At 40.3% G+C, this 14,256-nt stretch overlaps 2 protein-coding genes across 2 annotated transcripts; one reads left to right on the top strand and one right to left on the bottom strand.

Moving 5' to 3' along the window:
• The first annotated feature begins 7 nt into the window (after nt 1-7).
• Nucleotides 8-4,629, top strand: uprt (uracil phosphoribosyltransferase (FUR1) homolog (S. cerevisiae)). The gene is made up of 8 exons (XM_061272784.1): nt 8-237; nt 327-587; nt 1,627-1,669; nt 1,745-1,814; nt 1,892-1,954; nt 2,071-2,232; nt 2,813-2,911; nt 3,827-4,629. Exons 2-8 carry the CDS (start codon nt 355-357, stop codon nt 3,931-3,933), a joined length of 777 nt encoding a protein of 258 aa, XP_061128768.1. The 5' UTR covers nt 8-237; nt 327-354; the 3' UTR covers nt 3,934-4,629.
• Nucleotides 4,630-4,982: 353 nt separating this feature from the next.
• zdhhc15b (zinc finger DHHC-type palmitoyltransferase 15b) lies at nt 4,983-9,250 on the bottom strand. The gene is made up of 11 exons (XM_061272774.1): nt 9,090-9,250; nt 8,688-8,714; nt 8,517-8,611; nt 8,324-8,444; nt 8,074-8,143; nt 7,900-7,932; nt 7,693-7,813; nt 7,482-7,614; nt 7,280-7,406; nt 7,068-7,183; nt 4,983-5,997 (listed from the first exon to the last, which is right to left on the bottom strand). The coding sequence occupies exons 1-11, from the start codon at nt 9,205-9,207 to the stop codon at nt 5,954-5,956; spliced, it is 1,005 nt and encodes a 334-aa protein (XP_061128758.1). The 5' UTR covers nt 9,208-9,250; the 3' UTR covers nt 4,983-5,953.
• Between the last annotated feature and the right edge of the window lie 5,006 nt (nt 9,251-14,256).

Genomic DNA, 14,256 nt, shown 5'->3' with positions numbered 1-14,256 from the left:
CGCGCCGGGTACGTCATTTCCGTTTAGGTCATCGCCTGTCACTAGTGTCAAAGCTAGCAGCCGTGTTTTTGCTACACACCGTGATTTTAAACATTAACGCAGGACAAACCTGACTTTTTAAACGACGTGGTTTATAGTTTAAACGTTGTTGAATGTGTCGCTGAAGTGTGGCCGGATGCGACAGTTGGATTAACTTGGGCATTTCTCTTTTCGAAAACACGAGCCGCGCGGCTAAAGGTAAAACACGTTGTCTGGCCGCTTTGCTCTTTGTTGAACGGCTGGTTAATGCGGCGGTCGCCGGCCCAACTTTGATCCTTTTTCGCTAGAGAACCGCCGCCCGCCCCTTCACTCAGGATGCCATGCCACAATCAGCAAATGAGCAATGTAAACACCGGCCAGGAGCACCCAATGAAGCAAGTGCGCTTTGCCACCAACACCAGCGGCAATGTGGCCGCTGTGTTGGCCACTCACGAGGCAGGTGATGCTAGCAGCAGGCAGCCCGTAAACCAGGATTCACCGGGACCCCAACTCAAACTACTTCCTCTCAATGACCAGATACGAGAATTACAGACTATTATTAGAGACAAGTGAGTCACTGCTTTGTTATATCAATTACACATTCCCCTCCAAATTTATAAAGAATCCATTTTCATCCCACGTATATTCTTAATACTGTACATTTCATTTTTGATCATACATTTTCCAATAGGAATAAAATATCCACTATCCTAAGCCAACAACAAAGGGGTTTGATGCAAACAACAAAATAACCACATACTGTGATTCAAGTGCAAAGATATCTCTTCCATAAAAATGACCATTCAAAGAAAACATAAAAGTGCTTTAATCAAGAGCCCACTAAGTATGTAATCGCGACCCATCCCAGTTCTAATATTGTCACACATTTCCCTTAAGGAACTTCCTTGTGTTTGGTATGTACTTTTCGCTTGGGTCAAACAGAGGTCAGGGTGTGCCTTTGCACCTACAAAAAAAGTGCAATGCCTACAATACAGGAAATAAAAGTACATTTTTACCTTTTCTCCAAAACACTGTTAAGGATTAACTTTGTTAATGTCACACGGAATATTAATACACATTGAAAAGGGCCATTGTTTAAAACTGATGTAAACAACAATCAAGACAATGTTAGGTCAGAACAAATGCTCGTGGGCCTTCTATGTTTCCCACCTTCAACCGACATGTCGTGACAGATTCAAAATACTAAATCTTGTTCTTTTACAAAATCAATCATGTTCTTTTAATGTCATCTCAAATGATTGAGTAATGTCAGGCGATATTGCCCGATGTCGGCATATGTATAATTTATGTATGAAGCGCTTTGTTACAGTGTAAAATGTGCTATATAAATTAATGTGTATTGTATGCATGATGGATTGACCATCAGGCTATGTGAGTGATAAATTACACTGCTTTTGATTCAAGTGGTTGGAAAATATACGCACCCAATTTAAATAATCCACTAATTACTTTATTATTTCCACATTGACTTTTGCATCACACCAACTTTGATCTATTTGGAAATCGTTATTTGCAGCACTCAATAACCAATACAACTAAAAGAAGAATCATCTAGATGGGACTTTTCTTTTTTCCTTGTGTTTGTAGGACGACCAGCAGAGGGGATTTTGTGTTCTGTGCTGATCGACTGGTAGGATCATTTAGTACCAACAGCATGTTTATCCGTTTTCATTCTGTCAAATCAACTAATAGTGTTGTTCAACAGATTAGACTTGTGGTCGAAGAAGGCCTGAATCAACTACCTTACTCCGAGTGTACTGTGACAACACCAACAGGTGGGCAGCTGCCAAAGTTGACATCCATCCCATTTCATTTCACAGTACATTCATTCCTGACTTGTGTCTGTCTTCAGGATATAAGTACGAAGGAGTCAAATTTGAGAGAGGCAACTGCGGCGTTAGCATTATGAGGAGTGGTGAGTCAATTTGCACAAAGCAAACACATTTGTGTACCACCTGCACCTCAGTTGTGATCTGTGAGTGAGAAAATGATTTCGATTTCAAATATTCTGGAGTGTGTTCCGTGCATCAGGTGAGGCTATGGAGCAAGGGCTGCGGGACTGCTGCCGCTCCATTCGCATCGGCAAAATCCTCATCCAAAGTGATGAGGAGACCCAAAGAGCCAAGGTCTACTACGCCAAGTTCCCACCGGATATTTACAGAAGAAAAGTGCTGCTCATGTATCCCATCCTCAGTGAGTCAGCACACACACACACACACACACACACACACACACACACAGTTCTCGGCTGCACTTCAATTTCCCAAGAGGAGCACACATAGGAGGTCTGCATTTTTATGCATATATTGCATTTGGAGACGTCGCATCGACCTTTACCGCCAAGTCTCCATTTCCACATCACTCAGGCGCCACTCACCCTGGTCTGATAATTATAGCTCTCGTCGAGGAAATTATACTCTGCCTCGGTGATGCCCACCAAGCTGCAGCACAGCATAAAGAGAGCCAGAAAAATGTATCTTTTCTTTTGCATTTCCCGACCTGCACACAAATGAGGAAAAAATATATGTCGTTGACCCTGTCAGGTTGGAGGTTTATTTTAATGGCAGAATATTCAAACGCATGCTGGATGTGCAGGTCACAACAAGGAGACCTTTTTGAGATGAGAACATAAGCAATCACACTCCGGCAGACCTTTTCATATTGCTCTCTGATTTAATAATCCACTTCATCCTTAAGATGTCAAGTTTTAAGTGAGGGGATTTTCAGAAGTGTGCTGTGTGTAATGCACCTTAAACGCTGTGTGTGTGGTCAGGTACTGGGAACACGGTGATTGAAGCAGTGAAGGTGCTGATCGAGCACGGGGTCCAGCCCGGGCATATTATCCTCCTCAGCCTCTTCTCCACACCTCACGGTACATCAGCACAGCTGCACCAGCTCATTTTCCATTTGCTTTTGTTTACCCAACAAATCAGGCTTCAATCTCCCCCTTGCGTTTCTCCTTCCGATGTGTCATTGCTTTTATTTGACTGGCGCTGGCTGCAGCTGGTGATTAGTCTTCTACAACACTTATTTTGAAATCAACTTTCTCACTATATTCAATGAGAACACAAAGATTTGTGGAAGGAAATCCTTCACTATACTGTCCTCTATACCTACCATTTTATTTTTCCCTTAATATTGCGATTAATATTTGATTATTCTATCAAGGTCACAGTCCCATATTTCTTGAACAAACACGAGCAAACAATAAATTTGCATTACAATAAACAATATCGGATTTTTTGTACATGAATGGACAATATATATATATGTTTTTAATCACAGTAAAACCCTTCTCCCGCCGTTGTCTTTTTAAAAAGGGTTTTATTGTGGAATGGATAGCAGATGCTGATTTGTGCTTCATTCCAAAGCCAGACTGATGGGAACTTTGCAAACAAAACAAAAATACTCAAGCAAAGAACTGGATTCTATTTTTTTTTCTACAATGAGTTAGCTCACTTCTTGAAACAGACAAGCGACCTTTTGATGCTTCGCTGAACTGTCTGACTGAGTTGTAAAATCATCCTGTTTTAATGATTCACAAGAAATGACACGAACTAATAGAGAAAAACTAAATGAATGACCAGTTTGTAGCAATATTTATTTAGATAAGGTGCTAGCCCCCTCTACAGTCAATGGAATGTCAACATAAAAAATTAGAAAAGAAAACGTGCTCACTCATAATGTATTTATGACGCAATTTAAAATTGGACTAAAAAAAAGAGAAAGTCCACAATGGTCAAGTAAGAATTAAATGTAAAGATGATTTCTTTTCTTTTTAATTTAGGGGCCAAATCGATAATCCAGGAGTTCCCAGACATCACAATACTGGCAACAGAAGTTCACCCGGTGGCACCAACACATTTTGGGCAAAGGTACTTTGGCACCGATTAAATCCAGGACAAACGGGGGGCAACGTAAGTTTGTAATTGTTTTTGTCAGTTTTATTTAAACAACAACAAAATATTGTTGTGCCAAATACTAAAAGAAACTATTTATTTTATTGATTTCTTTTCGCTATTTGTCATATGGATACAAACAATGCCGAGCCATAGAGATCGTTTTATTTTGCATGTTGCAAGTGGTGATTCAATAAAAAGATTTATATTTGTTATCAGAAAGACCACCAAATGGAAAAGAACGGTGTTTACTGGCAAAGAGGAATGACACAATCACATATAGTACGCCAAAGACCACCACGTGAGCTTTGAAAAAAAATAGACTGTCTGGTCAAAAAAAAAGTTTTGTTTTATTTATTGTTAGACATCCAGGTTTCTGATACATACAATGTGTCACTGACATATATATATATTTATCTATAAATATGTCACATAATGGAGCAAAATGTGCGCTGCCCGCAGCAGCTATGTCTCAATTGTTAATTTAGCAATAAGAAAAAGCAGCGTATAACAAACATCCACATTTTTTTGAAGGTTTCAACATGCATTACATTAAACATAGACAACATTTGACATAGGAGTGTTTGTCAGCCAAGTGTGATTTGAATGGTGAAAATGAAGTAAAAACACAATTTCTTTCCAGTCATGCTTTGCTTTGCTTTCATTGTCAATAAACTCTCATGAGAAATTGTGTTTGTCTCCAAACATTGGCATCAAATATGTAAAAATCCTCAGGAACATGGATACAAAACAATACAAACATCACATTTTTAAGAGACCTGCTCACCATCCACTTTTGGATGAACCATCTCCTTCTTAACAAGAACCTTTGTGCTATCTTATAAACCACTTGTGCCAATTAACGATTTTATATCCTATGGATTAGAAATTGCTGATATGCGAGTTGAATTCCTATTTAGTGCCTAATACTACGTTTTTTGTCAAAGCACACGTGACAATATATGTATACAATATCAGCTTTTCGGAGGTGCATGACTGCAAAAAGTGCTTCCTACTTTGAGGGGATGCCTTTGAACAAATGGGTTGTTTTTTTTTGCTAGACCTGCTGCTGTCTGATGGGGTCAAAGAATTGTCCCTTTAGTGTTACACTGGGAATGGAATGTCTAATTGCCTCATATACAATGGGAATGGAATGTCTAATTGCCTCATATTAGGGCTTTTAGTTGTACTGTTCTTTTTACATGGGTGCAGCTTAAAGCTAATTGTTCCCTACTTCAGTCACTTCTCAAACACACCTGCCTGAAGAGCACGGCTGAAGCGGAAAAGCCCGGGCACTCGGCCGAGAATAGGTCTATTCAAAGTTGCGCTTGCTGCATAGCTGACCAACCATTCACATTCATGCGAGAACCCTAAATGCATGCTTTTGGAATGTGGGTTTGTAGTCAGCACTTGGTAACTAATTGAGCTCAGGCAAAAACATAGTGTGTAACAGAATACACATTATTATTCTTACAAAAAGAGTTCTTACATTTTGAGAGAAAATTCTCACCTTTCTTTGTCAACTTCACCAAACACACAGGGTAATTAATAAAAAAACTATCCGATGGAAATTTTTGCCTAAAATGTACGCCACATTGTAATGAAAAGCAGACTGCTGGATACATTCATTTGAAAAATGACAAGACGAGACAAAAACAGTACGTGTAAGGCGCAGGTTAAATCTGGTTAGGTGAGAGGAAATAAATAAAGAACTTCCAGTCAATGAAGTTGCCTCCAGAAGCAAAAGTGAGCATGAGGTAAAAGTAGAGGGTGCAAACAATACACTGGATTTTTCAAAAGCCACCCGTTCAAATAATCACACGGAATTGCTGTTAATTGTTGTGCGGCAACACGATGCACCTGGATGTACACCTGCTTCTACACGTTCTCTTTAAAGGATGAAAATAACATCCAAATGCAGTTTGGTCCATGTCAGAGTAGTTGGCGAACATCCACATTAAGAGCGCACGTTCCCCCTTCTCCTCCTCTTCAACCTCTGCACCAGTGTCCATTGTCTAGTCCTCTATCTCTATGGTGACAGAAGGGTCTTGATCCTCAACTGAAATTGGAGGGGGGGGGGGGAGAAAATATAAACGAGTTTCCTTTCGAAGAGTTTAGAAATGTTTCAAATCGTCTAGCCTGTGGCCAGAAGAGGGCGGTATTGGTTTAAGGACGTTGCCCACAAGCAATCAGCAGACTTGCTCGAGTCAGGTTCCTATTCCAAAACCATTACAATGCTACTGAAGCGTTGGAATAAATGTCACGTGACCGTAGCCTCTAAAGTCCTTTTCACATTGTCTGTATTCATTTTAATGTTGGACGGGAAGGCGGAATGGTTTGGAAACCTTGATGACACCAGAGAACGATCATAATGCCCGGCACTCGGCAGGACAGATAACATCGCCGCTGAGTGTACCATGAAGTCATGTTTGGAAACAACAGCTGTCGACATTCATTTTGTATGTCTCAGCCTCCTCTCTGTGGTGACGGAGGTTTAGAGAAAAGGTCAAACCGTGTCACGTTGAGGCAAACGCATTGTGATTTGAGGAAGTACAGAAACCATGGCTTTCCAGTTCTGCCACTTAATCTTGAATCACTAGCAAATGATCTTTAAAGATACAGGTGACACTTTTCATTTGCTCGACTTCAATTGCCGCATCAACCTAATAAAGCATTGAACTTTCACTGCATTCCGCAACGCACAACACAAATTGCATTGGTCAGTTCAGAGGTCGCCAACGGACATTGTTTGCTTGGACGAGACAAGAGGATGTGCTGATGATGTGGGTGCATCAGCAAAGATATGTGGTCACGTGATGCATTCCCGACCACCTATTTGTACTATTCATCAGTAGATAACACGGATTTGCTGTATATACACTGGACTACTTTTTATCTCCAGCAAATGACACATGATGAATAGATTTTCATTCGATTAAACTTTAAAACCTTGCATTGTACAGAACTGTACTACAAAAGAAGCAAGCAAGACCTCCTCCGTCAAAACCTAATCTGCCTGGTATCTTCTAGTTTAAGGTAAAAGTTCAAACTTTCTTTTTAAGGTCACGTAAAATCAAATGCGATATTTCTTATATTACAAATTGAGCCTCCCATATTGAGATGACTCACCCCAGTTTCCTTCCTCTGAAGCATCATCTGACTCCTCCCACATCTCCTTGTTTGCCAGTAAGGGGTTCTGACACTCACTTCGATTCTTTAAAGGAAAGTAATGTCCGTTCCCTTGACTGAAAAAAGACACAAAAAGAGAAGTCACAACAGGAAAAGACACCGAAAGAAAAATTACAATAGGCAGTCACGGGTAGGGTCCAGATCAAATTCACCTTGTAAAAACAGGGATGAACCACAGTCTTCTGTCTTTTCCAAAAACTTGCTGCAGATTTTTGCGTACGCCAACATTGAAACCGTGTCTGTCCGGCCCATTGACAAAGACCGGAGCTGAAAAGGCCTCTGGGAAAAGTGAACATGTAAGTCAAAATATGATAAGCGTAGGTATTTACCTTTTGATTTCCTTTTGTGACATACCTAAAGTGGATCTATTTTTTGCCACCAACCAACAATGATAACTAAAGAGAAACAAGAGACTGACAAAAAACATGAGCGCCACAAACATGAGAAAAAGGACGTGGAACTTTGCCGGCCCGTTTGGCAAGTCCCCCTGGGAAAGAGAGTAACAGGACGATAAATGGCACGGCGATGTTCAATCGTACGGCTCAGTACAGCTTCGAACACTTACCACCCAGAATTTGACGAAATACTGACAGACTGTGGCTGCGATGTAGACGCAGTACAGCATTGAATAAGAGAGGAAAAGCAGGAAAAACTTGTAGTTGGAAAAGCCAACACAGTTGTTCACCCTAAAGCAAAATCACATTGGGACGTCAAGAGGACACTCATGTACAAAATATTTCTTGAAGAGACTAGAGAAGAAAATCACACTTACCAAGGGCAGTGGTGGTCCATTTTCAAAACACACCTAAAAATGGAAAATATGATCAAATATTTACTATTCTTAAGGCTACTCTTCATTTGTATAGAGTGAAACCTCTTTTTTTTATTATTGTAAGATTACCATTCCAAAAAAGGAGCACATACTGGGTAGCTGAGTGTGACTTACATTTCACAAACGGAGCAGTGGTGACAGCGGTCAGGCTTCAGCACCTGGCAGCGGTCGCAGAACCTGATCGCTAGACACAAGAGGAAGGCCATTTGAGCTGAGCTTGACTTCCTGTTCGGCCATCAGCCCTAATGAAAGCGAGTCCGCAGCTCGCCTGCTTTGCATTTGAGCATCTGCTAGCATGCGAGAAGACGCTAATCCACCTGCCTTTGTGGGATAGCATCTCATTAAAACCTAAGTGAAAGTTTACCTCCAGACTGAGCTCGAGTGTAGATGGGCAGCTTTTTGGCAATCTCAACCAGGATTTCTTTCTGTACATCCGGCCTTTCTTCCATCTCGTACCGTTGCTTGTCTGAGTAAGACAGTTGAAACTAGAAAGCAAAAAAAAAGAAATCCAATTAGCATGTCAAAATACGTTTCTCATGACAAGATTTTGAGAATACCTTCTTGCATGGGGATGCAGCAGGGGTAAAGATGGACTTCCAGTAAGTCCAGGAAAACATCCCAAAGCAGACATGGAATACCAGCAAATAGGCTACTGCAGAGACAAACAATACACCATGTTTATAGATTGTTTTATATATTGCAAAACTCCCATCAAAAACAGGGCTTACCCTTTTCCAGTGAGTTCGACAGGGTGACTACAGAAACAAAACAAACAAAAAAAGAATATTTAAAACAAGCGCCCAGTTCATACAACAATGCAGTTTATCTTTACACAGAATAGACATTTACGGCTAGCAACATTAGTAGGAATGACGGGCTGACACCACAAAGCATAACAATGGCCACTCTTTATGCGATGAAAGCAAATCTACCTTAACGGTTTTTTTTTTAATTAAAAATCGAAAACGTTAACCACACAAATGCTCAAATTCAAAACACTTCCGGATAGTTTGCGAGTTCCTGCTGTCATTGAAATGTGTCAACAGACCTGTGCGGCAAACATGTCATGTTTACGATTTAAGAAGGAGGAAATAAATGCTTAAGAAGAACAACCGCTTTCAGATACTCACATAGACATAGTTGAAATACGTAAGCATAATACGACCACAGCACCACGGAGGCAATAATAAGCACGGGTATCCATGAAAAAACCCTTTGACAGCATCTCAAACCTCTGGAGAGCGCCATACTCCATCGAAATGCTGCTTCACTCTGCTCTCGATTAGCTTTCCTGCCAGGGATTTTCTACAGCAGCGTCGATTCAGCGCACTCTCGCTTACTTAAAAAAAATAATAATATGAATAAGAAAATGTTTATTCTACTTTATTTATTTTTTTAGTATTTATAGAATAGTACATTGATGGATTGTAAAAAAAAAAAAAAGATTTCGGCTCTTTACTTAGCACTTCCTAATTTCGCCAATGGTTTATCACAACAACAAAATTTAATTAAATCGAAATCAACGAATGTTTGTCTCGTCTGAGTTACAAATGCATTTGAGTGAAATTGAAAGTAGAGTACACACTTAGTTTAGACATTTTAAAAATCGCCAATAGAGGGCGCCAAGAGACTGTTATTAAACTGTAGCCTGCTTTGACCATAAATATTTTTACAGCGAAACAGTAAGCTCGTGGTTAACATGTCTGCCTCACAATTGGGAGGTTCTCGGTTTGAATCTTTACTCGTGAATGTGTTTTCCATGCCTAATGTGTGCTTCCTTCCACATTCTCTAAACATGCCCGTGGCACCAATAAAAAAAAAAAAGGAGATTAGGGTTGAATCAACTTTAAACACATCAAGGTGTCCAGTAAAATTACATTTTCTTGTAGGTGAAGTATGCATTGATTATAATTATGGAACAGTATCAGTACGAGGATACGACCAAAAAAATTGCATTTACCTCAATATTCTCAAGAAAAAAATATTTCCCACTCCCTTTTTCCTAAAATTGTGGAATGATGGTCTTATGCGGTTGCAGCAATTTCCAATAACAGTCTTTTGATCATGACTTTCTATTTGACACATTTTAATTCCACCTTTTCTCCTGTTGTATAGAAAAGAAAAGAAAAAAGAAAAATAAATACATAAATTGTAATGAAAGAGGCTTCTGGGATTCAGAAGAATCAAACTCCTGAGCCTATTATGACATTTTTCTAATTCAACATCATCTGTCACCAGCTCCAGAAGTAACAACATCCCTCCACCCCATTCTGGCCGTCTGCCTTGCTCTCACTTCAAGCGACCATGTCGGCTGCCGAGTGGTGACAGCTCTTCTCTGGTTCATCCGCACAGTGGAGGCATCCATCCGTCGACACAGAAAAAAAAAAATATAATAACTCCGCTACAAAGCCATTGTGTCTAGCAAAACAGTAACGGCCTTTTAATCAAAACATATGCCCCGGAGTTAAACTAAAACATCATAGCAGCAGGTTGAGGCAGACTCCTTTGCTCAGAGGTGTGTGAGTGCACCGTGATGGAGGTGCATTCCATGCCACCTTGGTGGGAGTCTACATAAACAGACAGTTGAGGGCTAAAGGAGAGCCTGTTTGGGCAGAGTTCACACTTGTCTGTATGGAAAGAGCAAAAGCAAAGCAAAGATTTGGTGGTTTATGTCATACCACTATGAGGGCTCATTATGAGCAAGAGACACAATGGCAGCGGCTCAAGGGTTTGCTTTTGAGCTGTAGCTCACGGTCATGCTTTGAGCAGGAAGTGGCACTTAGCATGTGGGTATGTCATTTGACCCCAGAGACTCACTCTCGTGCCTTGCACTTGTTCTACCGCTGTGGCCAATGGTTGAAACGCTATTGACAATGTTTTGGGGAATGCGGCAGCATGAACATGAAAAAAAAAAAATCTTTACTTGCCAAGTGATGGATAGATGTAGTGACAGACATGCATGTTGTCAAAATCATCTACAATGAAAATTTGCTGCGACTAGTAAATCAAACCGCTTAGAACGATATACTCTGAATGGCTAGTCGACTTTATTAAAGATGTTTACCGGTCGCTAATCACAAATTCTGGGCTTGTGGAGGCTAAACTGCTTTAGGCAACAAAGTGCGCTCGGTGAGATTAGTCTGTCATCATAATTGATTTAATTAAATTGTCTTCTATTTCTGAATGTGGATCTTAGGAAGTGACAAACACTTAAGTGGGGGGAAAAAAAGACAGCCTCAAGCAAGATTTAAAAAGAATATTTGGCCCGCATTTGTGGCGCATCCATGTCGCTATAGTGACGTGTTTTTGTTTTGAAGGCCTGACTTCGATCATTGTGAACAAAGGCTCGGAGTTGTAGCTCACGCCTTACACAATAACGAAGTAGAAAAGTGGGGAATAATTTCACCTCATAGAAGAGGGCCATGATTATTATTTTTTTGTCACTGTATAGAGCACATTCATACACAAGGGTACTAAATATGCTTCACACAACCAAAGCACAAACAATCAAAACAGGTGAAGAAATTCACAAAGTAAAGAGAACAAAAGTAGCCTATTAAAATGACAAAAATAACTTATATTGTCAGCATCTACCCATAATTACAACCAAAAGAAACACATTTGAAACACATGAAATGGAATGACATCCTCCGGTTATACCAGCGGGCCAAAGAATCTGTCGCCAAAGTCACCTTACACCACCTGCACCACAACTTAAATCTGTTTTTTCAAGTCTAATCTACGTTCTCTCACCAAAATGTCAGACGCGCCGGAGGCATGCAATAGAAAACGCCCCCTATCTGCCAGAACACCCAGCGAGGCATAAAACGGTCTGCCAAATTCCCAAACACGGTAAAGTAGACTTGCCCCGGCACGACAATGAAGATCCGGCAGTTTTTACACCGAGCAGGCGTGTGCCTGTCAACAAAAATAGGGCCCTTGGACTTTTTATTGTTCACCTGCCTGGGCATTTTACTTTAGTGCTTCCACTACAAGGAAGAACAGCTACATATAGCAATTCTACAAAACGAAAGTGTAGTTGTTCCATGAAAATGAAGGCCAAACAAACATGAGTGCCCTCGAGTTGTTTAGTGTGTTTCTTTCATTGTTTTGCAAGGCCAGCACTTGATTTGATAGGATTTCCATTCCATTCCCTGCATGCTTGAGTGTCTGGACAAAGAATTTATCATGTCCTGCATTTGTTTGAAGTCAATATGAAGCACATATTGGAAAGTCTGTATTCATATTGACATTGGTGCTCATCCAAACCATCAAAGCGCTCCGGGTTGCCCACATTACCTCATTGGGACAAAAGGTGAGCGTGTAAACATCAGACATGAGCGCAGCAGTAATTAGAGGGTCAAAATGTTGCGAGAAGACATCGCCATGACTTCAAAGATCACGTCATTTGCAATATCACCTAACACAAAACAAAAAAAACACACAACACCGCTGACGTTTTTAGCATTGATCAAAATTAGCGGGTGACTTAACCTAAGATATCATTTACGGCGTTTAACCGAATACACGCTGAGAAGTGGTCAAGATGGACAGTTGTGAGGTTGGTATGACGTCAACGGACGGGACTTAGTGGAGCAAGAAAAGGCCTAATACTTTTGCACATATTCACAGCAGAACAAACAATGACGGGGTGGAAGAGGAATTGCAGACACCTCACCCAGCATGTGTGAAAATAAATCTGCTCAAAGGGTGGAGACATGCGTGTCTTCAACAATCACAGTAATTGACATGGCCGTGCCACGTGGAGGACACTAATTACACTGTCTATTAAAGACATTTCGAGTCACGCACTTCCTTTGAACTGATTTTGGTATCGCACATTTTTATTTGAAGGATCTGGAATTCTGTTTAATTTGTATGTTTTCCCTATTGTTCAATAATAATGTTTCTAATTAGTGCTGTATGCAGTGGCATTGAAGAATATTCATACTTGTTCCTAATTTAATGACTGGTATATAGCGACTATTAAAAAGGGAGGGGAAAAGATGAGCCATTTAATGGCTTTTGCGTGTGTAAATCAAAACTTAACAGCTAAAAGTGGGTCACATTTGAAACGTGTCGTACCAAATGATTGAAAGGATTCAAAGTTCACGATGGTTCTTGTTCTTGTGTACAAAAAAGGGGGGAAAAAAGTCCAGATGGAACAAGACGAGTCATTAAGTATTTGATTAAACTTTTTTTTAAATATATTTATTCATATATTTTTTTATTTCCAGCACATAACATAACATATCGTTGGTGGTAATTTAAATATTTCCATCCTACTTCTTCATCCTGGGCCAAATATAATATGTAGGTTTAAGCTAGCTAAATTAGAACATTCATTTAGGCAAAATAAAGTTACAGATTTCGGCCAACCTTGTTCTTTGGGTCCCTAGTACCCAAGCTCGTTACCAGTCATAGGTAAGGGTGGAATGTAGGTAAGTCGACTATAATATTGATCGTTTGCTCCTTCAATAGCAAACATGTCAATCCACGGGTCAGTCTCCTGCTCACTTGTGAACAAGACTCAGAGATAACAATTTATCATGAGTTCCAGAGCACCAAATTGCTCCGGGACGACCTACCCTGTCTGCCCTGACCCCAACGTCCAGACGATGTCCCATCAGTGACAAAAAAAAAAGGGTTGAAAAGGCCTGAACTTTTTTACTTTGTTTTTCTTTCCCTTCTTCAAAGCAAAAAATTCTGATTAACCATTTTCCGAATTCTGCATGGAAAGCTTCTGGAGTTGTCCTTGCAGATGACATTCCTGAGCAGATACTTAAGGGATGTTTCCATCGCTCCAATTTAATTCACAGGGCCAACAAGTCAGACTGTGTGAGTGGAATAAATAGAAAAGAGACTGATGTGGGAAGGAGATGTTAGAGTGAGGGGGATACAAAGATCAGGGACAAGAGTCATGTGAGTATCGAGGGGCCCACTAGCAAAAAGTTTCATTTTCATCCAAAGCCCTTACTCAGACCAAACATTGTAAATATTGAAAAAAAATATCATATTGTCCTTCAGCAGTTCAATACTATAAAAGAAAAAGACTATTTTCTTGGCCTCTAGTCCATCATGGACCATGGTGGTCCATTTGGCTATAAATCCGCCGTGTTCCCAGCAACATTTTCGTTTCAGACCACAGTGCACAAAATGAGATGTGAGACAATGCAATCGATAGGCTAACGTGACCAGCGAGATTATTTAATTGTCAAAACATTTGCCGCGGCAGTCACGGTCTGCGTGCATGTCTCAAAACACAGTGCACGAAATGAAACCTAAACAGTATGTACT

Source organism: Syngnathus typhle, linkage group LG1, assembly GCF_033458585.1.
Source record: "Syngnathus typhle isolate RoL2023-S1 ecotype Sweden linkage group LG1, RoL_Styp_1.0, whole genome shotgun sequence".
In the NCBI taxonomy this organism is placed as follows: Eukaryota; Metazoa; Chordata; class Actinopteri; order Syngnathiformes; family Syngnathidae; genus Syngnathus; species Syngnathus typhle.
Note: the sequence above shows the minus strand (reverse complement) of the source record. Positions and strands in the feature narration are given on the sequence as shown.

Coding starts and splice junctions, on each gene's coding strand:
- uprt (XM_061272784.1), top strand. CDS start 355: ATGCCATGCCACAATCAGCAAATGAGCAATGTAAACACCGGCCAGGAG. Junction 1,670..1,744: donor TGTTCTGTGCTGATCGACTG/GTAGGATCATTT, acceptor GTTGTTCAACAG/ATTAGACTTGTGGTCGAAGA. Junction 2,233..2,812: donor GCTCATGTATCCCATCCTCA/GTGAGTCAGCAC, acceptor GTGTGTGGTCAG/GTACTGGGAACACGGTGATT.
- zdhhc15b (XM_061272774.1), bottom strand. CDS start 9,207: ATGGCGCTCTCCAGAGGTTTGAGATGCTGTCAAAGGGTTTTTTCATGG. Junction 8,445..8,516: donor CTGCATCCCCATGCAAGAAG/GTATTCTCAAAA, acceptor TTTGCTTTCTAG/TTTCAACTGTCTTACTCAGA. Junction 7,184..7,279: donor TTCATCCCTGTTTTTACAAG/GTGAATTTGATC, acceptor GTCTTTTTTCAG/TCAAGGGAACGGACATTACT.